Source organism: Eretmochelys imbricata, chromosome 14 (genome assembly GCF_965152235.1).
Source record: "Eretmochelys imbricata isolate rEreImb1 chromosome 14, rEreImb1.hap1, whole genome shotgun sequence".
NCBI classification, from domain to species: domain Eukaryota; kingdom Metazoa; phylum Chordata; order Testudines; family Cheloniidae; genus Eretmochelys; species Eretmochelys imbricata.
Genome location: NC_135585.1, coordinates 9,792,149 through 9,818,795, shown reverse-complemented (window position 1 = coordinate 9,818,795; position 26,647 = coordinate 9,792,149). Strand labels below are relative to the sequence as shown.

Below are 26,647 nucleotides of genomic sequence, written 5' to 3'. Positions count from 1 at the left end.
GGTGGCTGGAAGTTTTCTAGTAGAACCCTCCCCCATACTAAATAGTCTGAGATGTTGGCTTTCAAATTCAATAGGCTTTTTTCAGCTGGGACAAGAGCCCATTTTTCTAGTAGGTTTGTGATACTAAATAGTATTTAGATGGGAGGCCGCCAAACCTGGCGTATCTCTCCATGGCACCTGTTCCCCTCCCATTGTACAATGGCGACTTTTCTGGTGTTTAGACTGGGAAGGAAGGACAGCTCTGACATACTGTTACTAATTAGGATCAAACTGGCAGAATCAATATTAAAGCAGGAAGACCACTCCGGTTGAAACTGAGTGCCAGCATCCTGGCTGTGGTCACTTGGTCAAGACTCCTGTTGCCAATTATATGCTTGGAAATCCTAGTTTTAACTAACTAGACAGCTAAACTGTTGTAATTCAGGGTGAAATCTGCTTCCATTTTTGTACTTCCCTACATCCTCTAGGGTGTTGTGAGGATAAACTTCAATGCTTGTGAGGTGATCAGATGCTATGGTTGTAGAGGCCAGATAGCTGGATAGTACTTGCAAGCAACTGTTTGTACCTCCTTTTCGATCTGAAAGGATTCATTTGGGTGTGTGTCCCTTGGTTCCAGACTGCTCATTTTCAAATGATAAATGTCAGTATTTGAATTTAGGCAGTGTTGTTGCAGCCATGTCGGTCCCAGGATATTAGAGACGCAAGGGGGGGTGAGGTAATATCTTCTATTGGTGAGAGAGACGAGCGTTCGAGTTTACACGGAGCTCTTCTTCAGGTCTGGGAAACTTCGGCCATGTCTACACTAGCAAGCTTACTGCGGCACAGCTGAACCGATGTGCCACCGTAAGATCACACGGGTAGCCGCTCTATGCTGATAGGAGAGAGCTTCCCCCATCGACATAATTAAACGAGCAGAGATGCTCTCCTGCTGACAGTGTTGTCTGCATCGGTGCTTCTATCGGTGTAACTTACATCACTCAGGGGGTAAGGTGTTTTTCACACCCCTGAGCAACATAAACAGGAGTGCTATTGTAGACAGGGATTGTTTACACTGCGAAGTTGTCAAAGTGCTCTCCTGCCAACAAAGCTAACGCTGCTCGCGGGGCTGAAGGTATTTTGTCAGCAAAAGTGCCGACAAAGTACCAAAAAAGAGCACTTACACACGTTGACTTTTGGCGACAAGGCTGTATCGACACAGCCTTGTTGCTAAAAGCTGTGTGGTGTAGACAAGCCCATAGTCTTACTCAGTGTCACAGCTAAATACAAGATAGGCAGATTGTTTCACATAAGCAGTTAATGCATATTTCAAGGGACCATTCAAGGTGAAGTGGTCCATTGACACCTGGGAAAGTGGGAAGCAGTTGGGTGGGTTGTTAATGGGTTATATATATTTTTTGTAATGAGCCATAAATCCAATGTCTCTATTCAGTCCATGATTTTTTTTTTTAGTGTCTAGCAAAGTTAGAAGTATTGAAGCATTTTAATAACTGTCTCTGTCACTTCCAACCTGGGGACAGTTCAGCCTACTAACCTTCAGGGTCAGACCCCTCAAGTTGCGTTCCCTCGAACCATCTAGTCATTGAGCTCCAAAATGGCTGCTGTGTTTGCCTACATGGGGCTCAAAGGAAGACAGCTGGCTCTAATAGAGCACAGAAATCTGGGTTCTGTTCTTGGCTCTCCTTCGAATTTGCTTTGACCATCTAAAAGTCACTAACCACTCTGCCCCAGTTTATTCATCTGTGTTAAATGTGGATAAGACTTAAGCCTCACAATTGCCCCTCGAGGGAGGGAATTCATTAATTTTTGCTAAGTGTTCTGAGATCCGTGGACAGCAGGTGTTCAACTAAGTACTTACTGCAGAGCAAATTCTGCAGCATCTCTCACTGGCATGTAAAGCACTTTGGGATACCTTGAGTACTGTACTTGATTAGACAATAATACCAGCGTTGTGTCACTTAATCCCAAACTGTTGTATTGTTTGACATGCTGTACGGTCTGCTATACAGGAACCTTCCAAAACCATTAGTCACAATTTTGTTGTCTTGACTATACCAAGCAAAATAGGGAGCAGACGATAGTAAAAATCCAGGTATATAATTCATTTTCCAATTGCATCATTTGCCTTTCTATTCCCTCCGTAGGTTTGTGTGTGGATTTTTGAGACAATGAATGACTTGGGGTTGCAATGTTCTATGCATCTTAAACCCTACCTAAATATTAGGGTGGGGGAGGTTAAAGAAAAGCTGAATAGTGTGTGTTCCAATCAGTCTTATTTTGTACAGGAGTGCTTTCTTTCTAGGCACTGTAGGAAAAACTTGAGATTTAATTTTGAATTTATGCTCATTTTTAAAAAAAGTTTGTGTCATTTTGTAGAAGTGGGTATATAAGCTTCTTGTGCTAAGTGTACTTTCAGCACTGACAGTATGTATGAAGCGGAGATTACTGATATTAATGCTGAACGATTTAAATATTTTGATAGCTTTAGCTAGTAATGTACACTTGCAAGCATGTTGCTTAGTAATGGTATTCACTAACTCCAGTTTTAATCTCTAGTGGTGGTTCTTGTGGCAGTTTCTCTCCCCCCCCCACCCCCCCTTTTACATGTCATGGGTATTTTCTTTGTCATTTCCTGTGACCTGTTGCTGCTCCATTTGTGAATATTTAGGCTTGGAAGGATTCTATGGTTATCTGTAAACATCAGTTTCACTCTGTACAGGAGCAAACTGATTAAAATATTTCCATCAATGATTGAAATTTACAGATAGGCAAAGTAAGGCTGCTTGAAAACGTATTAGAGATTGATTTAAGGATATTTACTTTGTATATTTTCACATGTAATGTTGACCCCTCTCCCCATAATTTTGTGCAATTGTGAAAATTTAAATAGATAAAAATAGAAAAATGCTTAAAATAAACATTGATATGATCTGTCAATTACAAATTATATATAAAAAAATTTGAATTCTGTGACTATTCCCTGGAAGTTTGTAACCTCATGTGCCTTAAGCATCATTTAGATATACTCTTTCCACTTATAAAGATAAGTCTTCGGTAGGTACAGAGAGAAAAGTCTTTTCTCTAGCAATGACTCTTCAGCTAACAGATCTCAGAGCTTGACCACTGAAAGATCATAAGAAGCCACTCTGAGCTTGGAGCATCCGCACAATTGCACAGGTTTGCTTCAAAGCTCTAGGAAGGGTGGTTGTTTCACGTGTTTGCCATTGACTAACACAACTTGTATGGCCTTCAGCAATGCAGATGGCTTTAACATTTTTGAACTTTGACTCCCACAACCTTGCCTTACTGAAGTTTGGAGATGTGGTTAAAACACCAAAAGCCCATCAACAAATCAAGACTAAATCTGGTAGAAACAACCTATCAGGAGACTTGGATTTGTAACAAAGATTGGCCTTTAAAAAAGCTATATAATTCCAAGAAAAGTATTCTAAAGTGTGGGTGTGTATATGTACGTGCACCCCATATATGTAGATGTGATTAACTCATTTTACCATGCACCTTTGGCTGCCCTCTGGCATTCCTGACATTTCCAAAACCCCAAGCAGTTTCACACAGCTGCCCTCAACCCCCTGTATTGTTTATAATAGGTAGTGCTTCTATTATAACGATGACAGGCGCACTATTCAGCTTGTGCTGAGAACTTTTATAGTGCACCATGGAGGGAGAGAAGTTGTCTAATACAAAGGCTAGATTGTCTTCCATCTGGTGGCAAAGATCTAGAGCGCAACAAGCCATCAGTTTACCCTACCCACTTGATAAGCTGGCTGCACGTATGGCCTGTACTGTGCTAAAGTCAAGTCTCTTAACGGGGAGTTCCTCATAGTTCAGGGGTTCTTAAACTGGGGGTTGGGACCCCTCAGGGGGTCACAAGGTGTCAACCTCCACCCCAAGCCCCGCTTTGCATCCAGCATTTATAATGGTGTTAAATATATAAAAAAGTGTTTTTAATTTATAAGGGGGGGTCGCACTCGGAGGCTTGCTATGTGAAAGGGGTCACCAGTACAAAAGTTTGAGAACCACTGTCATAGTTCATGGGCAGCAACTTTTGTCAGATGAGCCAATAGACTCCTTTTCTGGAAAAAGAAAAGGAGTACTTGTGGCACCTTAGAGACTAACCAATTTATTTGAGCATAAGCTTTCCTGAGCTACAGCTCACTTCATCGGATGCATAATTAAAGTGGAAAGTGCAGTGAGGATGTTTTTATACACACAGACCATGTAATCTCTGGTCACGCGATTACAGAAATGAAAGTTGCGATATTACAACAGAAAAACTTCAAAACCAGAGTCCAGCGAGAGACTGCTGAATGGGAATTCATTTGCAAATTGGATACAATTAACTTAGGCTTGAATAGAGACTGGGAGTGGCTAAGTCATTATGCAAGGTAACCTATTTCCCCTTGTTTTTCCTACCCTCCCTCCCCCCTTCCTCAGACGTTCTTGTTAAACCCTGGATTTTTGCTGGAAATGGCCCACCTTGATTATCATACACATTGTAAGGAGAGTGATCACTTCAGATAAGCTATTACCAGCAAGAGGGGGGGGGGGAACCTTTTGAAGTGATAGACCATGAAAAAATGGGTGTTTGTGTGTATAAAAACATCCTCACTGCATTTTCCACTTTAATTATGCATCCGATGTAGTGAGCTGTAGCTCACGAAAGCTTATGCTCAAATAAATTGGTTAGTCTCTAAAGTGCCACAAGTCCTCCTGTTCTTTTTGCGAATACAGACTAACACGGCTGCTACTCTGAAACTTTTCTGGAAGTGGCTGTTATGTGTGGTTTTATAACGATTAGCTTCCTCTGGGTATAAAGCAAGTTTCTGAGGCGTTGTGGGCACTTTTGCAGTAAACTGGCTACCGGGGGCAGGGCTTAAATTCAGTCAGAGCTGCCTGGAGTGGAGTTCCAGTAAATATTTTCAAACCTGCAGGGCAGAAGCCCCAAGCCCTGGCATGTCCCACAGGGCTAAAGCCCCAGAGCTCTGGAAAATACTGAGAATTTAAGCTCTGACTGAAGGTGATGGTTTCCCAAAGCCTGTACCTAGAAGGAGTTAGAAGTGGCGATCTTAAAAAGTAGAGGAATAATTATCATTGGAAACAATAATACGTGATGCTGACACACAAGAGCTAGGTATAGTGTGTGCTGTGACTTATTATAAATATACATTGTAATACAAATTTAAAATGTAGCTCATTAGCCTGTCACAAATTGGTAGGGAGGAGGCAAATGAGCACCTAGTACTCTGGAGAGAGTGACTGTCTATTTAATTGCTAATGGTCCTTTTTAGAGAGTCTGGGCTCCTATTATTAGAAAACTAAATGTAAGCTGTTACCTGCAGGATTTGGAATGAGAGTCTGTCATGCTGCTATTGACCTTCAATTTCTCACATCAATTTGTTTTAACACTAGTGAGATTTACCTGCTGTGTAAAGATTTACTTAAGCAATATGTGTTTCAGTCAAACTTCCAGAGTGCCACCTTCTCTTGGATCACAGATTTTTTTTTTTTTTAACAGATCTGGATATTTCTGTAACAGCAGCTAATGTTTAATTGCATAAAACCCTTAAGAAATGTGGCAACTCTGAGGCCATGTGGGTCACCACGCTGCAGCAGACATCCGGGGTGACTCATGCCCATCCTGGGCCTGTGGATTTCCAAGTTGTTGTAGCTGTCCAAAGATGTTAAAAATAAGCAGCACAGGTTTTGTATATAAATATATATTGGCATTTTTCAAGGCATTTTATAAAGGAGGGAAGAACGGTTATCCTTGTTTTACATATGAAGAAACTGAGGCAGAGAATGTGCCCAAGGTCACCCAGCAGAAGAACCAGGAATAGAACCCACGTCTCTGAAGTCCAGTGCAATGATCTAGCCACTAGGCAGCTCTACCTCCCCTATGACTAATGTAGTGATGTGTAGATCTCTGGTAAAATTTTCAAAAGTGGCGAAGTCCCATTTTCAAAAGTCACTTAGGCACTTTTGAAAACGTTACCCCTAGATCAGTCACTGTTTAATGTGACTAACGTGGAAAAGATCTGTATTAAAGTGCCCTTTAAATACAGTGGCCCTTAACCTGGTGACATCAGTGAGCATTCAGAGTATATGTTGAGGAGGAAATCCACTTCCTAGAAACTAATTAGTCCAACGTTCTGCAATGTCAGTAGGGCTCTATAGTGATTTGCATAAGGGATGTTTCTTTGCAAAAGCGTATCTGATGTAGAGCCGTGGGAGGAACCAGCAGTGCAGCAGGGAGTTAACTGCTTGTGGAAACAACTTGTCTCAGTCTAGAGATGTGAGGGTCAGTGACTGCATACCTAACAGTGAAGTATAAGAGGGAGCAGTTCTTCATTATATATATTTATTTCCTCACTGGTTGTCAGTGGTGGTATTCCATGAATACAAGTAACTGAAACTGAACCAAGATGCCAGAGTCAAACTTAAGCCCCCACCCTGCAAAGACTTGCACATGTGCATAACTCTGAGCATGTGTAGGCCCAGACTACAGCTGGCCAAAGGGTGCTAGGTGTCCAAGTCCCATGGGATACAAGCACCTAATTCCTGTAGGCTCCTTTTTAAAATCCCAGCCTACTAGTGCTTTTAAAAATACATAGAATGCAAAATAATCTGGTTCCCCCCCACCCACACCCCTATTTTTGCCGGACTAACTTTTGGAGGACCCAGGGAATTGGAGTGGGTGTCCTTACGTGAATTAGTGGGGTGTTTTGAAGCTGTAGCATACAGCATGTTTTCCTCCCAACTGTTTTTAGGTCAATGGCATTAAATAATTCTCTAAAACTCTAAGTTCAAAAATCTGAATAAAAAAATCAGTTTTGCTTTCATATAAATCAGGGCTCACAAACTTGGTCTCTGTAACATTATAATCCTGCTAGTTCCGCCAATGTCAGTCTTCCAGGAAAAAATAGGATAGATAAGACCTGAATTTCTGGTAACGATTGTTACAAATGGCTGTTTTCAAGATGTTGAAGTTTTCTTCTGGTAAAGAGTAGTTCCTTGTTGCTTCAGCTGGGTGACAAAGCTGTTAGTCACACCACACTTGTCTCATGTCAGAAACTGCTGCTCCTTTATAATGTCCTCTTAGTAAGGGGCTTCTTTAATTTTACAAGTGAAGATTAATCTTCGGCGTTTGACTGGTTCTTGTGTTTTCAAAGCATAGAGAAAATAACCGAGCATCCACAAGGATAGACCACAGCTCCCAGTATATGCTAATACATATACCAGCACTGCTATGTGCTGGAAGAGATGTCTGGATAACAACAAAACTGGAAAGCATACAAAAATGTATCTGGCTAATGACTTGTGGTAATTGCAGTAGGGTGGAGGGGAAATTTGGGCCCAAAATTCTTCTTCCTTTCAACAAATAAGCAAATAGCTACTACTAGGTCCTGCATTTCTACTGAGGTTATATTACTCTATGACCAGTGAAAATCTGTTCCCTCCCTACCTTTCTTGATAAAGGACACTATGGGAAAAGAACATTGCAGATAAATGAATATTGGAGACCAGAGATTTCCGGTTGTGCAAGATGGGGACATACAAGCCCAGTTGTGAACAGGAGTCAGTTCTGCCCTAGTTGACACTCGCTGTCAAAGGCAGGTTGTGGTTCCAGACAAGCATTCCTGCAGCTGGCTCTCCGTAACACTATGTAACGCTGGTTAGAGGTGTGCAATGTTTTATGCTTTAGGAGAAGCTCTGTGCATTGAGTGTTTGCAGGATCGGGCCCTCCAAATGTGATTAAATATGATTCTGATGCGAATACCAGCATGCTGATGGTGTTTTTAGGAGAGGGATATGGCTGCTGCTTTCATTTACTCTGCACATCTTGCCACAAACTTGTATGCCTCCTGACTGTTCTTTCCCTTCCATGGACAGGGTAGCGAAATCCAGGACGGTGCCTATTTGGACGGTGAAAGTGTGTACAGTGAGTCCGAGCTGTTTCCTGATGAAGACACAATGACCCTGGCCCAGCAAGAGGTCCACCATGAGTCCGACATGGACAGTGCCATCGAGAGTGCGCAGAGCTCTGAGGCATCCGACGTGTGCGGCAGTGAAGAGAAGGACAGCGTGCTCAGTGGACTCTTTCTGCCTGTAGACAAGTGAGTGGTGAGGTGCCTGTCAAGACATGAGTCTTGTGCAGGGGAGGGGAGGTTAAACCAGCTGATCCCTCTTGTTTTAGGCCTGTCTGGGCTGAGGTTCTCCGACATGTGGAATTAGGTGTCCAGATCCCTCTATTTAAAATGAATGGGATTTGGTCATCCATCTCCCCTAGTGGCCTTGGAAATCTCAGCCCTTGTGTCTTCTGGCTTGTTCGCCAGGCTCCAGTAGGTTGAACCTGTGTCTGTCCCAGCCGAGGTGCCACAAAGTCCCGCTTTATAGTGACAGCGCTGGTTGAGTTCTGATGAAGTTTGAGCACTGTGCTAATTGCCAAAAATGGGTGGGTTTTCCTTGTTCGCCTTCCTATCTCCTGGAGCCCACTTGTGTTAGGACTCCAGTGTGAATCCACAGCAAAGCAGCAGAGTGTGCAGGTGCTTCTTCAGCCTTACTCTTCTGTCACGCTCAAAGGATGTGAGGGCTGGGCTGAAAAGGCTTTGCAGATGTAGTTGAGGAGCTTTGCGTTGCCATCCTGTGCGTTGGATTCCCCCTGAGGTCAGGAGGCACCGTTCAGTTTGTTGGCCGCTAGGGCTTTGCAGGCCTGGGCCTGTGATGTTAACAAGTCACATCAGGCACCCAGAAAAGAAGGATCAGATGATTAGTGCCTGCCTGTGAAAAGTTTGGGGTAAGTGACTTGCCCAGCATCGTGTAGAACCTCTGTGGCAGAGGCAGGGATAAAATCCAATTCTCCAGGGCAGTATTCAACTGCCTTAATCATGACCCTCCTTTCTCTTCCTGTAATCCATGCCTCATTCACGGCATATCTGCCAATCATAAACTGTGGGAGGGATGGGTTGGGAAGGTCCCAACCACTGAAGCGTTTCTGGAGTTGTGGGTCTAGATAACAGAAGAGGAGCAAGGTGTAGGCCTCCAGTCAGTTCTGGTTATGGGGAGCAGTAGGCCTGGAGAAGAAGGATGACCTCATGGTTAGGGTGCTAGTTTGGAGCACCTCGGTTCAATTCCCTGCTCCACCACAGACTTCCTGAGTGACCTTTGGCAAGTCGCTTAGTCTCCCTGTGCCTCAGTTCCCCCTCTGTAAAATGTGGATAATAGCCCTGCCCTACTTTGAAGTGGGGATCTGAGGGTAAATACTGAGGTGCTCAGAAGCTACAGTAATGGGGGGCCAGATGAGTATCTAGGACAGTAACTGCAGCTACTGGGTCTATACAAATTTTGGTCCCCAGAACCCTTCCATGCACAATCTTTACTGCAACCTTTAAGAACAGAAGGTGTTAAAATGCTTTGCTGACTAGTTACTAATCTGTCCCCTCTTCAGGGAGTAATAATCTGATAAATCTCCTCTAGCAGAATTTAAGCCTGCCTATGTGTATGGTCCCAAATGTCCTCTTGTTCTGTGCAAGACTTGAGTTGCCCTAAATTCTGGCTTTGTAAATTATTGACCTTTAGAAATATGAATTACAAGTGCATCTCAGCAAAGGAGGGAAAAACGAGAGCCTACATCTGAAATACTGGCAGGGGGCAGCATGTGAAAATGACATTTGTGCCATCCAGCCACCATTCACTTTAAAATGTTGCTTTGTTTAAACTTTAGATTCCAGAAGAGACCAGGTACAGATGAAAGGGCCCTGCTTGTGAGCTCTCATGCAGAGGAGTCTAGCTTCTTGTAAAAACAGCAGTAATGCAGAAACGGCCGTATTGTCGAGGAGACTTGAGTCAGGCTCCCATTTCATTCCGGCTCTGCCACTTACTTGTCATGTGACCTTCAGCAAATTATTTAACTCTGTTCTCTACCCCAATTTTTTAAAGTGCTTCCTGAGCCCTTAGGTCAGTTTTGTGTGTTGTGACACCCTCTGCACCAGAGGAGGAAGCTCATGAAAGGCAAGGGAGCGTGAGGCATTGAAATGTTGTTACAATCTAAAGTTAAAGAATCTTGTTTCACCGATTGCCATATCCCTTGCCCTTTAAGGTCAGTTGTCCTGTCAACCTGACAAAACACACACACACACACACTGTTCTATGGGTTTATTGCTGTAATTAGGGGTAGGTTTTTTTAGTAAATGCAAGTGGATCATGAAAGCTTTTGACTTTTGAATAAGAAGTTGCCAGCCCAAACCAGCTGAGAAAACTGCCTTGGGCAAAAGGCAGTCTTCTGAGAGTTGGCCTCCTACCCATTCTGATGTCTTGTTTCAGGTCAAGTCCTCACAACCCCTCTGACCTCTCCACCTATTCCACCGCCTCTCTGATCAGTAACGAGGAACAATTTGAAGACTATGGGGAAGGAGATGATGTGGATTTTACTCCCAGCAGTCCATGCCCTGATGATGAGACCAGAACCAACGCCTACTCTGACCTTGGCTCATCTGTGTCTTCCAGGTTGGTACTTATTTATTTTGACAGCGTATTCTTCTGAGCATGTGTACAGGGGCCATACCAGAACTTCTTGGATTGTCTAGTTACTTGAAAACTAAAATTTCAATTTCTGCCCACAACACTACTAGCAAATGTCTTTCTTGTAAAAGCCACAGCGACGACTACGTTGTTTCCAGTGCCCGTAATGTCAGGTCACACTGCAATAAACCCCCTAGCTTTGCTCCTAGATTGATTCTCTTTATATATTGCAACACTTGGATTTTGCAACTATTAGAAATTGACTGACTTAAAGCTGGAAATCAGATTAGACCTTGAACAACGTTAGTGCTTGTGCAATGTTTGGGGATGACTAGTATGAATGTCTCCCTCCTTTTTAGCATTCTAACACTGTGTGTATTAAATATTCCCTTACAAAAAGACATGTCTTGTAAGGATGGATGAGCTTGTATTGGAAAAAAATAAATACGAAGATTGAACCTGAAAGTCTTAAATCTCTTCAGGAAGTACTCGCTCTTTAGTACTTGGAGAGGGAGAGAGAGACGCTGAACTACAATCAGCTGATCCTGACTTTTTCCATTACCCTGGGCTCAGAATAACCGAGAATCAGACTCTCAGTGGTTCTGATAGCACAGACCAGTGGTTTTCAACCTCCTAGAGTATGTGAGCTCACCGGGGGTATGCAAGAAAAATCCTGTCATAGCAGACAACACATTGTATTTAGTCAGACTTGTCAATCTAATCATGGGTATGTTATGACCCTATCTCAGATAGGGGTATGCGGTAGACTGCGTTATTTGGAAAGGGGTACGCAGCCTGAAAAGTTTGAAAACCCCTGGTATAGACATAGCAGAAACCATTTGCTCTTTTAAAATCCCTCCTCCAAGTGGGATTTGGTATTGTGGTAATTAGCAGCATATAGTTGATCCGAATGGGCTCTGGAACCCCATCTCTGTTCCTGTAGCTGGCCTTGACAGAGCAGGTGTGATGGGAGTGGCAATGCATTCCCCAGCACGCTTACTGCAACGTGACTATTTATGAAATACCACTAAGAGGGAAATGAATTTGAATTAGTAACAATAGCCAGTAACAGGTCTCCTTTCCCGCAAACAGTGCTGGGCAAACGCCGAGGAAAATGAGGCATGTTTATAACAGTGAGTTACTGGACGTCTACTGCTCCCAGTGCTGCAAAAAAATAAACCTGCTTAATGACTTGGAAGCGAGGCTGAAAAACTTGAAAGCAAACAGGTGAGTTGCCAGCACTCCGTTCTCAGCAGTCCCTTTTGAAATGGGGCTAGCCAGCACTCAAAGCAACAGCTACTAAATAAGAAGGGGAAACTGCGGTAATATGCCCCATCTTTTTTCCTGTTAACTTGTATCCAATACATCACATCTAGCTAGTATCAAATGTAACAGGCAGTTGTTCTTGTTGAAGAATAGCATAGGATATTCAAACCTTGCCTGATTTTAACAAGAACTTCTCCCTACCATCAAGAAACTATTTCTCAGTTGGAGCACTAATGTCCTCTTCATTTTAAATACTTAAACAATGAGATCTTGAATTGCAGAGTGTGGGTGGTATTTGCCTGTGGAACAACCTCCCCAAGGAAGTGGGAAGCCCTACTGCTCAGCACCCATGGATAAAATACTGTTACTTGTCTGAGATTGTTCCCTGTAGCACGTTTCTATCACGGAGGGAGATAAGTTGATCTAATGAGTCTCTGGGATGGATCCTCAGCTAGTGTAAATTGTCATAGCTCCACTGCTGTGGTCATGGATGTCAATGGGACTGACAGTTTACACCAGCTGAGAATCTGCCCCAGGATCTCTAGATTCTATGGTTTGATTCAAGTGGCTTGAGGATTTTATTAACCTAAAACCAGATTTGGGAAAAAAATGCAACTTTAAAACCAGGATGATGGTGACTTCCTCAAGAGTTCTAGCTTTTTCCTTTATATCTCTGTCCCCAGTATTGCCACCCACATGTAGATAAACAGTTGCAAAGCATTTTCCTTAGACTCTGAAGGAGTCTAAATATTTCTACAAATCCCTTGCTTATTGTGGCAATTCATCTGTGAACCTTTAGCTCCCCCTAGAAGCTGAATACAAAGCTTGCCTTGTTTCACATGCCCAGGAACTAGAACTTAATGCACTTCATCTAGTCTTGATAAGAAAACAATGACCAAGTATATGTTATGTAACAGTTACAGCTGCTGTCACAGCAGTACGTAAAATGTGATGGTTGTATCTTTGACCATTTTGGTATGAAATTTGACGTTGCAACTGACAGTCCTGAATTCAGAGTAGTGTTCTGCTTCAACAAAAGATGTGCAATCAGTCTCTGTCACAGAGCCGTGCATTTCTATGTATCGTGGGGTAGGGGTGGCTAGTGGATTTGCTCGTGTGTATGAATTGAAGCAGATACTGTTCTACAGTTTCATTTTGACTCAAGCTGGCAAAAATCCGTTTAAATATGATAGTGCTGTTTGTACTGAATATAGTATTCCCAAATTCATTTTATTCATGATCACGGTAGCTTATGGCTCTACACCCAACTTCATGTTGCATAAGAATGGCCATACTGGGTCAGACTAAAGGTCCATCTAGCCCAGTGTCCTGTCTTCTGACAAAAGCCAATGCCAGGTGCCCCCGAGGGAATGAACAGAACAGGTAATCCTCCAGTGATCCATCCCCTGTTGCCCATTCCCAACTTCTGGCAAACAGAGGCTAGGGACACCATCCCTGCCCATCCTGGCTAATAGCCATTGATGGAATATCCTCCATGAATTTATCTAGTTCTTTTTTGAACGCTGTTATAGTCTTGGCCTTCACAACATCCTCTGGCAAGGAGTTCCATTAATTATTAGAGTAGTTTATGATTAAGTTTTATGACCGTGTTTTGGTGGAGCAAATTAAAAGCTAAAATAAGACAGCTGTATATGCTGTACGGAACTCAATTGGCAGCTAAACTGAGATTTTACTGAATTGCACAATAACCAAATAAACTGCTTGCTTACTACATTATTCCTTCTGTCTCCATGTAGCCCCAACCGAAAAATCTCAAGCACAGCTTTTGGAAGGTAAGACACTTGAGCTCATTCTGAGTACTTTGAAATCATTTGTGACCAGAATTCATGCTGATGTCACGGATTCATACTGAGAATGAAGTACTCAAAAGAAACCAAATAGGGTGTGCAGAAGAGAAGCTTTAGGTGGGGAGGAAGTGTCGGGGGGGAGGAGGTTTGACATGGTTGTGGCTGGAAGCAGCCGCATCAGAAGAAATGCAGCTTAAGGTTAGGATTCCTCCTTTTCTCTTCCCTCCCCAGTCAAGTAACACATTTAATTCTGAGTTAGCTTATAAAACAGAAGTTGGTTAGTCAAACCCCTATTTACCGGGTTTGCTGACTTATTTCTATGCTGATTTATTCCACGCTCACTACAATTTAATGTAGTTCTTTGTCCGCAACTAATTCTGTATGGTCTCAATTGAGAGACTCTCAGCACCTCCTGGCATGAAGTCCCTGGTGAAGGAATCAATTACCCACTAATGTGGAGGAGAGACTGTATAGGCGTGGCATTGCACATGAATGAGAAGCTAAGCTAATTGAATTCCAAGTTAGCGTCATGTTGCTGAAAGTGTTGTAATAAAATCTCTTCTGTCTGGAGGCCAACATAGCCACTTGGGTGCTGGATTTAGGAAGAATATAATTTCTCTGATTATAGAGCTGCCGCCTTCAATATTCCATAAGTGAGCAAACTCATCAGAGCCATTCTAGTCAGCAACAGGCTCTTGGAGTGGACAAGCTGGCCCAGTAGGTGAATCAGCAAGTTGTTTCCTTGTTAGGAGTTTGAAAAGATGCCATCCTGTTTGCATCTTATGCCCCATCAGGAATTACTATTTTATTGCCTTCCTGACCTAGTTTTGTTGCCAGAGGGCAAAGGGAATTGCCCAGCTGTTTAAAAATGGTGGTCACTCCAGATTCAGGTCCAAGTTAAGACTAAGTACACGGACTTGGGTGGGGGAGGAATGCAATACTCATACTGGATCTGGTCCAGGAAATCTTAATGCTACCCCTCTTTCGGAAGCAGTGACTTTTTGTATGTACCGGACAGTGGCATATCCTCTCTCTCAAAGTTAAAGCATCATAATGTGGTGAGGAAAATCTGCAAACATGCAGCTTGTACGTAACTTCCAAACAGGTAGTTTCAAACCTGTCTTAAGTATTCTTAATTCTTGCATATTGCAGCATCACACAGTGGAATCTTCTATGTTTTTTCTGTAAATAAAGAGAACTTTTGTGCCACCTGTTCTGCAAAACTGATAGGTATAGCTACACAGAAGCCTATCAACATCACTTAGGTCCCACCTTCCCCCAGATTTGGCATCTAGCATGTAAGTGAACATGATGTTACATGCAACTTTAACTCCACATCTGGCGTGGACAAGGACAAATAGCGGTTAACTATAAACAACGAACCTCTTTTTAACCCTGCCTAATTTGACAAGCAACAGACATTTGGATCGTGGAATAAACGTATTGGTTAAAGTAGGACGACAAAGTCAAGTGTAATCAGAGCCATACGTAGTTAAGTTATGTTGAAGCTATTGCACAGATGTTAGCTGGGGACATTCAAGGTGCAAAGCCAGTCCATAAAGTAGACTTTTTTTTTCCCCCTATGTTGTAAAATAATCCTTCTGCTCTTCCAGACAACTCTTCCACAACAGTAATTTCAGCAGCAGCAATGGCAGCATGGAGGACTTGTTCCGAGACAGCATAGACTCATGCGATAATGATATCACTGAAAAGGTGAGGAGCCTTCATATCATGATTGACAGATTCAGCACAGCTCTTGTTGGTGCAGCCAGAGACCTGTCTGTCTACCAGAAAGAGCCACCCGAGGTGGCTAGTAGATACGGGCAAGATCAGTCAGGATCTCTAACGAAAAGTGAGTAGTAATGGAATATCCCAAAGTTCATGTTCACTTCCTCTCCCAAAAGAAATAGAAGAACCTAACCAAAAAGAGAATGAAAGTACAAGCTAAGAATTCTTTATTGAAATATGATGACATCTAACGTGATTAATATGTAAGCCTTTCACGGAGTAAGAAAATGAAAAAGCAACAATGGGTCTGATTCTTATCTCCACTAAATGCCTGGTCAAAACATAGCTTTTGTATCAGTATTTCAGTTGCACATGAGGTTATTTATATATAATATACATTTTTTTAAACTAAAATGGTTATCCCAGTAAAACTCTTGCATGGGTACAGTTATAGCAATATAAAGGGGTTTTATGCCAGCACAGTTTATTCTCTTTTCCCCCCAGGGCTAGCTATGCCAGTATAATGGCATCTACCCTAAGCGGTTGTACTGCTTTAACTACACTGGTATAGTGATAGTGGGACAACTTCTGTGTAAAAAAGAAAGCCCTTACCTGCGCTCTGACAGTGTAAAAGGGCCTTTAAAATTGATATGCCAATAAAGCCAGTATGGATGACAAGTACGTCCATTTATGGCCCCTCTGGGCTGCCAGAGCAGCATAAAGAAGCCTTAATGTGAATGAGATTGGGCCCAATGTGTCTGTCAATTCCATTATCGAGGTAGCTGCTCATTTTGCTGCAGCTTAGCTCAGTTTCCCAAACTGAGGCCCACTGGGCCTCAAAGTCCAAAATTTATATAAGCAAACCCAAGCTTTCAGTGCCCCATTTTGGAGCCCAACTTCTGAGGCGCCTTACAGGGGCTTGATTTTCAGGGAGGTGAGCACTCCCAAATCCAGACTCAGGCTCAAGGCATCTCAAGTTGGGCACCTAAAATTAGGGGACACACTTGGCCAATGTGACCTGCCCAAGCTGCAGCAGCAAGTCCATGGCAGAGCTGTGTATAGAGCCCAGGTTTTGCCTTCCAGTCTGGGGCCCTGTCCCACTGCATCACTTTCCCTCCAACAGGCTGACCCTACAAGGGCCCTTCAAGGGAGTCCTGTGAGAGTCACTTTGGTAGAAGCCAAGCCTGCCTACCGCCTTGGAGGATTCACCCTCATAAGCACTAAATCTCATTGCACTACCTTGTTGCAAGAGGCTGAGTGTTATTCATGCAAATGAAGTAATGACAATCTGTCTATTAAAGTGATGCTATGCAGCTTAATTTCTCTATGTATCTAATTCCAGTAAATATGCACTTCTAAGCGTCAATTCATTGTGCGTTTGCATTGATCAGTTTTTGGGGACGTGACCTTAAGGGAAGATGAGAACTAGATGCACTCCTGCTCTCTTGGAAACCTAGACCCTTGTATTAAATTTTGCCTTTGGCACTCAAGTGCAGCTTTGCCCCCTGTTGTGGTTTAGATGTAAGAGGCTGGGTGGGTGTGAAAGAGACTCAAATCCTCTTCTCTTTCTAGGTCACTTATTTAGAAAAAAAGGTGACCGAACTGGAAAATGATAACATGACAAACGGAGACATGAAGAGCAAACTGAAACAGGAAAACACGCAGCTAGTTCACAGGTAATAAAACATGCAGCCTGCTTCCTCTGTGCTGTGTCACTGCAATTCCTTCAGGAGCAGAGCTATAATGAAAGTGGAAATCCAGTATTGGGTCCCAGCTGCTTAAATAGAACAAAGTGTGAACTTTCAGGTGAATTTTGTGCGTGTCACTGTCATACACAGAGCAAGTGTCCTCAAAGCTTTTCATCTGGGAAGCCCAAAAAATGGAACTCCACAGCCTTGCTGCATGTGCAGTGAATTGTGTCCTTTAACCAAGAGTAGCAGTTATGGTCCTGCCAAGCAGAGTATCTGACTTGCTTGCAGCTGGCGGCTGTCTAGGGAGAGTCATCTCACATCATGTTGTGAAGGGGATGCCCCCATGTCTTTTATGGTATACATACTCGTGGCAGAAAACTGGCCTATGTTCACAGAGAGAACCCAGCATGTTAATACAGAGAATGGCCATAATGGAGAATTAGATATTCCTTAACTTTGGCTGCTGGGAAGTGTGCATAAAAGGATCTAAGTGGTAAATCAGTATAGAATAAAAGTGTGTGTGTGTGTATTTGATGCTCTTGAATGTGATGTGTGGGCAAGTGTTTGAAATTGTTACCAAAATGACTGACCTTCCTAGAGTTCATGAACTAGAAGAACTGTTGAAAGACCAAGAGACGTCAGCTGAACAAACACTGGAAGAAGAAATAAAACGGCATAGAGAAGCATACAGCAAGTATGAAAAAGAAAAGGGCACTGAAATTGAACTGCTAAATACAAGGTAAAAACATACTAGCTGGGATGATGTGTTGTTTAGATCCACTTAGAAGCAGAAGATCTAATGGCTGTTTTCCTCGTGTTTTTTGTAATCCACTTTTTCCATTAGTGTGTGAACCTAGATTGTATGTTGCCTTGTGTGCAGATGGTTACGGGTTAGATACTTAAAATAATTGAAGAGGAGTCACTTAGTTGTGTAACGTCCAAAGGCATGCTAAGTTTTTTGAGTGTAGGAAGGATCCCTGCCCTGGAGAACTTACTGTAAGACCCAAATTCTCCCAGCTGATCCCTGTTCACAGAGCCCCCTTGGTAGAGGTCTGCCCATGCAGAACAACTTGATAGACACACTATGTACCCAAAAGGACAGGAGAATGGGATATACTTGGCTTTTCCCCTGAATTGAGATTTGTTGACTCCCTACTCAAGTTGCATTGTGGCAGTGTGTCTTATGGCAGAAGAACAAATGTGTTATGTAAATGTACTTCACTAATGGCTTTCTGGGCACCTACCATCACTCAAATCAAACAGGAAAATAATTACCCTCACACTGCTGACAAGAACCCAACTGCAGTCAGCTGCCAGATGTTCTCCCAGATGTACAGACATTCAGCCAAGGGCCTTGCACTGGGCACTGAAGGATGCCAAGCTGTAACTCTGGCATATTGTGAGGCAGCAAAGCCTGTAAGAGAGCCTCCTGTGAGCATGCCCAAGAAATCTAGAAAGCACAATCAACCATAAAACTAGAACTTGGGCCAAGGACTCTATTCTTGTTGCCTCTACGCAGACACAGTCTATTTTATCTTCAACCAGGACAGGAAGGATGTGAGACTGAGTCTCTGCTGTCTTAGCCCTTGGAAAGCTGTTTATATCTATGCAGAATGGGTGTAAAAAGCTACTAGAATGCTGGTAAATTACTGCCCAAGGTTCAGGGTGGCAAGTCGGGCCTTGTGTGCTCTGTCTTTGTGCAAGAGATGCCCACTAGAAGCTTAGAAGACAGTAAAAGTTCAGTTGCCTCTTATTACTGGCTTCGTATACAGACATGTCACTGCTTTCTCAGCAACCATTGAATGTAGAAGTCTACATGAGCAGCTTAAATAAGTAGGTATTTGGCTTTCTAAAATTAGTGCTTCAAGGAAGGAACTGGGGCCAACTGTATCAGACACTTCTCTGTGGACTGGTTCCTTTCTCTTAGGCTCTATTCAGGGTCTTGTGCCAGGCCCGTCCCCCTCACATCCAAATGTCCATATGGATCTTTGGCCACTTAAACCAAATCAGTGATACTGCTGAAAACCACTGGGAGAAGTTTTGTCTTTAAACACCTAGGCTCAATAAAGAGACCAGATGAATGGGGTTTTCTGGGGCGCATGTTTCTCTCAATCCCCCACACTTTCCCTGCCGATTGTGTTTACTGTAAATCTTGCTGTCTTTATACAGGGTTCAACAGCTTGAAGAAGAAAATGGTGAACTCAAAACCACTGTTACGCGACTGAAATCACAAACAGAGAAACTAGATGAGGTAATTAAACTTCTGAGTGCTGAACATATCTGTGTAATAAGTGATTGCTAGTCAGCTGTGTGAGCAAAAATTAGTCACTAAACGATAGGGTTTTTTAACTGACAATCCCTAAAATAAGAGAAAAATAATGTAAATGGAATTGGGAGACCCTCAGTCATGCTTCACACCTAAAGGAATATTTCTGAGGCAAACTTCAAAAGTGACTGGCTCTTATAGTCCTATCCAAGACCCATTGAAATGAATGGGTGTCTTTCCGTTGACTTCGTTAGGCGTTAGATCAGAGGCATAGTGAGTTTTCCTTTCAGCATGGTAAAAGGAATTGCATTCTCCTAAATTAGTTTGAAAACTGAAGGGTTTTGCAAGGAAAATGATGGCAGGGGATAAGGAGGAGAGTTCTTGGTCTTCAAATGGCAAGTTTGTGTCATGTGTTTAAGCTTTTATGCTTTTGAGAAATTATCTCCCTAAACTATATACAGAAATATCCCACTTCTCTGGCTCTCGGAAGAGTTCTGGAATAGTCACTGACAGATAAAGTACCTGTTTTTGTTATCCTGGGAGGCTGCTTGCTTATATAGTGGCCCCGATCCTGTTAAGTGCTAGTACACTCAGAATTTCCACTGATTGAATACAGCTCTGCATACAGATAGCTGGAAGGATCGACCTCCAGGAGATTAAGCTTCTAGTTGCAACGTGGCCCTAGAGTAGCTGCACCCATGCTGATGAATGGTGTTGGCCAATGAGCATGGTGTAAAACAATGATCTGGAAACATGATGGGCCGGGGGAGTCCAACTTGGCTATCAATCTCCTGGTTTGTTTCAGGAGAGGCAACGCATGTCAGATAGGTTAGAAGACACCAGTCTGCGGCTGAAGGACGAGATGGACCTGTACAAAAGGATGATGGACAAACTGCGACAGAACAGACTAGAGTTTAACAAGGAGAGGGAAGCTACTCAGGAGGTGGGTATGAACAGAGGTACAGAGCCCACTCCGGCAGCCCTTCCTTGCAAGAGTGAGTAAATCAATAGGTGCATTGTCACATGCAAGGGCTGCCACAGGAGGACCCAGGGATAATGTTGTCGATGTGGCATTTCCCCTTTGTGGCACTTATTGTTTAACCCTTACTTGTATTTCAGGAGGGCCTAGAGGCATTGAACAGGCTGGCAGCCCCATTGTGCTAGGCGCTGTACAAACACGTACTGATAGTCCCTGCCACAACTGTAGACTTTGGCGCTGCTCTCCCATGATCTCCATGCCTCTGAAAAGGTGCAGCTGTGAAGGTGCCTTTCAAGGTTCCTTAGATACCCTTGCACTTCATAAACTGGCTGTGTGATCAGCATTTCCTAAGATGGGCTGCTGAGGGGCTGGCTGTGTTGCAGAAGCGCCCAGCTGCCCCGGTCTGGATCAGAGCCACACTGCACCAGTTATCCTCCAAACACCTAGGCAGTCCCTGTCCTGAAGAGCTGATCAGTTCGTATGCAGGTGGTCATTTGCTGCTTATTAAAATGGACCATCCTGTCTTCATCTCCTTGCAGCTCATTGAGGACTTGCGAAAGGAACTGGAGCACCTGCAGCTGTACAAGCTAGATTGCGAGCGCCCTGGCCGGGGGAGAAGCTCCTCGTCTAGCGTGAGTGAATTCAACGCAAGAACGAGGGAAGTGGAAATGGAGCATGAAATTAAACGGCTAAAGCAGGTGAGCAGGATGGGGGCTCCAAGCCTCTCATGTTCATGGGGGTGATGATTGGATAATTGTGCAGAGATGCTGGAAAAATATCTCTAATTGTAACTTTTATCAACAAACTCCCAAGAGAAACTTTCATTGCCCTGATATGGAGGCTCTTTATAGTGTTTGCATTTAAGACTTCCCAAGCTCTGTTTGCTTTTTGAAAGGATTGTAAATGCAGCCTGCATAGTGCAAGAGCCATGCTCATGCATTTGTGTGTGTCTCCTATGCAACGACTCACATGGGTTGACCATGCGATCCAAACTGGAGGCTTTCAGATCCATAGGCCATGTCACTATTGATAAGGAAGTAACTCTGTTATCTGGCATCAGTAGTAGGCTTCTATCCTTTATATCAGTGGTCCCCAAACTTTTCATGGTCCTGCCCCGGGACCAGGAGTGGGGCTGCTGCTGCTGGGGAGGGGGGCCGCAGCTGCAGGCAGGTCTGGGGCTGGAAGCGAGAACAGAGTCATAGCCAGGGGCTGACGCTGACGCCAGGAGTGGAAGCTGCAGCTGGACCACAGTCAGGGGCCAGGAATGGAGCCAGAGCTGGGGCCAGGAATGGAGCCATGCCTGAGAGCTGGGGGCGGAGTGGGGCTGGGTGGTTCTCCCCCTTCCTGCTCTTGGGGGCTGGCCCAGGCCCTGCCATGCCTCCCCTTGGGGGGGGGTATGCCCCACAGTTTGGGGACCCCTACGCTATATGAACTAGACCCTAAAAGCAATCCATACATCAGTAAACGTGGTACATGTTCACACAGGAAGTCTTGTCACCTTGGCCACAAATAATAAAGGCATATTTGAGTTGGGGCACTTTTGTCGGTCTGTATTTTTCTCCCCAATATGACTAAGCTCCTAGGGGTCATCCCAATAACTCTGACTGGAGTCTGTGTTGCTTGAAGACTATCTCCAAAATTGGAATGCTTACAGTAATCATATTTGAAGACAAAGATGAAGATAGGGCTGATAGTTTTCCATTTTCTGTACTAAGTGGCTGAACAAAGTGAAGATACACATGGGTTTGTTTGTTTGTTCTTTTAAGTGTATCACGCTTGGCACAGAAGCTGATCCACAGCTGGGATCAGTAGGAAAGGTCTTCTGTGAAGACCCTGTAACATTCCACAATTAGGTGGAATTATTGTGTGGAATTTAGGTCTTTCTCTGAAACCCTACAGTGTTTGGCCATTCTTAGAGGTACCATTGTAAAGGGCAGATCTTAAAAAAGTGGATACTGACATGCAAAACAAAAGTGGTGTTCGCTTTCATGTTACCTGAGCAGTGTATTTCTTACATTTTATGAAAACTCCATTCCATTCTCTTTCCTATTTTAATAGGAGAATCAGAAACTTCGTGACCAGAATGATGACCTTAATGGACAGATCCTAAGTCTTAGTCTTTATGAAGCTAAAAATCTCTTTGCAACACAGACAAAAGCCCAATCACTGGCTGCTGAAATCGACTCTGCATCAAGAGATGAGGTAATGCAACTGAGAGCAAAACAATGCTAATAACTGAATATAAAAGTTCTAACAAGCAGGAACAGATTAACTGTCAAGGTGAAGGTTGTTACACAGACAAATCAGCAACATAATTCCTGTTCTGCTAGGAATGTAGCTAAATCTAGTGATCTTTTCAGATGCTTATTTTAGCATTATCCAACTAGTTTCATTATCAAAATAATAGAGAAATTCCATCTTAATATGGGTTTGTTTCAAAGGATGGCAGCTTTCAATCTAAAGGCGATCTATTTAAGGCACTGACTGCTGTTATAGACACTGTTTTGCTGTATAGCAGGTGCCTTATGGTATCTCATTTCTTCAAGTGTGGTCCCAGATTTTCTGATCAGATTTATTCCAGTGTCAAACTGGAGTAACTTCAGAGGATTTACTCTTGTATAACCAAGAGAGAATTTTGCTCATGATTCAAACTGAGTTTACACATTTGGCTCCTCATTTTCAGTTGGCACAGCCTGGGGAAAACCCGGCACACCTCCTAGTTGCTAAGAAGCTGTAAACGATACTGCATACTTTAACTAACCAGTCCACATTTGTCCCTGTTGATAAACCCATTCACCTCAATGGAGTTAATGCTAATACCATGAGTTTGACTGTTGATAGCTGACCTTTCAAAAAGCAACTGGCTAAGGATTTGGCCTATGTGAACCTTTGTGACTCCATTGACTTTAATGGAGCTATATTTATTGAAGACCTCACCCTATTTTGGAGCCTAACCAAACAGAACTAAAAAGTTTGTGTACAAACCCATAATGTAGACACTTAATGAAGTAGCACTTAGCAAGATATTCTAGAGGAGCTCTTACACTTGGGCAGGGGACCAGGTGAGATGATTCGAGAGGTTCTTCCAAGCCACAAGGGCTATGGACTTTGAAGGCAACCAAAGGTCAGTATTAGTATGTAAGTATTAGATAGTTTCCCTTTTTGCTTTTGTAAAGTGAGTTGTGGTATGGAACTTGTACCCAACTAAGCATTTGAATAGACCTGTTGACTTCAGGGGACCACTCCTGGGTTTAAAGTTAGGTGTGTGCTTAAGTACCTTGCTGGATCAGGGCCTTGTGGAGACTGGTTGTGTGGTGTCGCTTTGTGGAATTTTTCTCAGGGCTAGTCTACGCTAGAAGCCCTACAGCAGTGCTGCTGCAGTGGGTCTGGTGAAGATGCTCTATGCCAACAGGAGAGAGCTCTCCCATCGGCAGAATAAATCCACCTCTCTGAGAGGTGGTAGCTGTGTCGGTGGGAGAAGCTCTCCCGCCGACCTAGTACTGTCCCCACTGGCACTTACGTCGGTGTAACCGACGTTGCTCAAAGGGGGGGTATATTCACACCCCTCAGCGGCGTAAGTTATCCCAAAGTAGGTGGTGAGATAGACCTGGCCTCAGAATAAGACAAACTACGTGTTTGCTGCCACCAAAATAAGTCTTGTATCCAGTTTTTAATCTTACCAGAGCTAATGCAGAACTTCTGGATCACTGTCTAATACTGAGTAGCATGTTCAGGTGGTCCTGCTTAGATGCCCCTGTCTCCTTGTTAATTGCTATGGTTAGTCAAACAATGCAGTTTTGATCGAGGGAGGAGGGGAAGAATCTGGCACATTTTGTAAAAAAAAGAAAAGTAACCCTGGCTTGTGAGAATAGAGAGGGAGTATCCCAACGGGAATGACAGGCTACTGTTGTGTTGAACTATGTCTGATAAATTTATATTCCCGTCCAGCTGGAGACCTGGAGATGCTGGCCAAGATTTTCCAAAGTGACTCGTGATTTTTGGGGCACCCTGCTTTTTAGATATAAACAGACACACCAGAAACTGACATCCAAGAGACTATTTTTTTTTTTTTTTAGAGGGTGGGTCCTTAAGACTTTTTCAAAAACTTGTGCCTTAAATTGGGCCCTGAATTACTGTCACGGGACAGCTCTGGCCACTCTTTGTCATCTCAGCATTCCTGCCCACAACCTGGCCTGCTAATCTCTCTTGAAGAGGCAGCTGAGCCTTCAGACCTTCTACTCGCTCACAGTAGCAGCCTGGGATTTAGCTTCTAATCTGACCAAAAGAATCCACCAAGGCTGCCACAACTAACTCTTAGTTTCTGGTTTTCCTCCCAAAAAAGGCGTATCTTGTGTCTTTGGCTTGACGCACGTCCCGCTGCCACCATAATTTACAGTGGACCATGTTCGTTAAATTTCAGACCTGTTAACAATTTTTCATCATAATGTTTTCTCTATAACAGATTCTCACTGTAAATAGAAAATATAATAATTTTGGCCTGAGATTTTAAAGGCCACCTAACAGAACTGGATGCCCCCAAACCATTAATTTTAATGAGAACGGGGCATCCAGATCTCTTAAACAGCTTTGAAAATCTCACCCGAAACATGCTGTGTATATAAAGCAACTTGTCTTGAAATGAACTAAAGATACTCTCAATCCTAAGAGCCTTGGTGAAAGTACGATATGTACATTTCCCCTGCACGTTAATATAGCACCAAAGGTGCATTATTTATGATTAAAATAGATCTTTTTATTTGGACAGGAAACTGTAGCCTCAAAACATTATGTGTTTTAATTCTCACGCTGTTCCTCAATACTCTGTATTTACAGCACCCTTTTTTCTACAGATGTAGGAGTGCTTTAAAAAGGTTTCATTAATATACGCTCTCAGATGAGGAAACAGACACCCACTCGTTCATGAGCAGGCAGTATGGGCTAGTGGATAGAATACCAGGCTCTGAGTCGGGAGCCTTGGATTCTATTTACAGCTTTGCCCCTGGCTCAAGTGACTTGCTCAGTGCTACTTAGGGGTATGTCTACACATACAGCACTGCACCTATGGCACTGCAGTGTGTCCGGTGAGGACGCTCTGTGCCGACAGAGAGCTCTCCTGTTGGTATAATAAAACCACCTCCGAGAGCGGCAGAAGCTGCGTCAGCAGGAGAAGCTCTCCCACCGGCGTAGCGCCGTCTAGCGCTCATGTCGGCAGAACTTATGTCGCTCAGGGGGATGAATATACCACCCCGCGAGCAACATAATTTACACAGACTTAAGTGCCTGTGTTAGCCAACTGCATAATGGGGATACTTATCTACCTTTTTGTGTCTTCACTTTACGATCTCTTGGGGTGAGGGAAGAGCAGAGTATCATTAGAGGCAATGAGTAATTTTTTTAATACAAAGGGAACCCGAGGCCAAGCCTCATACCTACAGCATTGTGTAAATTAAAATTAGATGAGTGACATTTTGCAATAGATACTTAACTTGGGAATCTTTGTTTCAGCTCATGGAAGCTCTTAAAGAACAGGAGGAAATAAACTTCAGATTGCGACAGTATATGGACAAGATTATTTTGGCCATCCTAGACCACAACCCATCTATCCTGGAAATAAAAAATTGAAGGACAAAAAGCAATTGCCTGATATTTCTGCACATGCCACTGGATCTAAACATCACTCTGATACTGTAAATGATTCTATATATATCTTATGTGTGAATGTGGGTATGTTTATATGATGTCTGGTACACTTCTCTGTGAGTCATCAAATCGGCTTGATTCATTTTTTTCATGCACTTTCAATATCTGTGACAAGATCGCTACTATATATTAATGTTATAACAATATAACTGGATCACGCTGTTTTAGCTACTGGACATAATGACTCTACCTCTAGTGGTAAGGGTGAAATACAGTGGACACATATGTATGTCTCCCCTCCCTTTGAGAACAAGAATTACTCTTTCATTCTTTCAAATGAATGAGGGTACTCCCAAAAATTCAACATACCCAGGTTTGATTCCTGTCTGGTGCTGACGACATCACACTCTCTATTGAATTTAGCTTTGCCAGAGCTTTACTACTGAAACCACAGAGGTAAAAATAAACCTTTGGCCAAACCTGTGCATTTTTAAAAATGAATATCTGGGGGGGATGAGGCTCAGACTGCAGAATTGTTAATATCCATGTAAAAACACCATCCACTTGTTTGCCACTGTCAGCAAAAAGTGCTTTTAATATGAAGGCCACATATCCAAGTTCAGGATGATTGCCAGTCTGTCTGGTGTGTGTATGTGTTGAGCCTGGGTCCCTATCGCACTGAGGCATTGCAATGTACACCCTTATTTACAGGGGTTTATCACTGGGCCATTTA

General features: G+C 43.2%; 1 protein-coding gene across 1 annotated transcript; it reads left to right on the top strand.

Annotated features, from left to right (window-relative positions):
• The first annotated feature begins 7,918 nt into the window (after nucleotides 1-7,918).
• Nucleotides 7,919-26,313, top strand: RAB11FIP4 (RAB11 family interacting protein 4). The gene is made up of 12 exons (XM_077833618.1): nucleotides 7,919-8,132; nucleotides 10,339-10,521; nucleotides 11,629-11,763; nucleotides 13,560-13,595; nucleotides 15,224-15,323; nucleotides 16,911-17,014; nucleotides 17,628-17,768; nucleotides 19,199-19,280; nucleotides 20,101-20,238; nucleotides 20,814-20,972; nucleotides 22,333-22,476; nucleotides 25,780-26,313. The coding sequence occupies exons 1-12, from the start codon at nucleotides 7,990-7,992 to the stop codon at nucleotides 25,894-25,896; spliced, it is 1,482 nt and encodes a 493-aa protein (XP_077689744.1). The 5' UTR covers nucleotides 7,919-7,989; the 3' UTR covers nucleotides 25,897-26,313.
• The last annotated feature ends 334 nt before the right edge of the window (nucleotides 26,314-26,647 follow it).

Excerpts from the sequence above, each read along its gene's own strand:
- RAB11FIP4 (XM_077833618.1), top strand. The coding sequence starts at position 7,990 with ATGACCCTGGCCCAGCAAGAGGTCCACCATGAGTCCGACATGGACAGT. Across the intron at positions 8,133-10,338 it reads CTCTTTCTGCCTGTAGACAA|GTCAAGTCCTCACAACCCCT; the intron begins GTGAGTGGTGAG and ends GTCTTGTTTCAG. Across the intron at positions 17,015-17,627 it reads AACACGCAGCTAGTTCACAG|AGTTCATGAACTAGAAGAAC; the intron begins GTAATAAAACAT and ends TGACCTTCCTAG.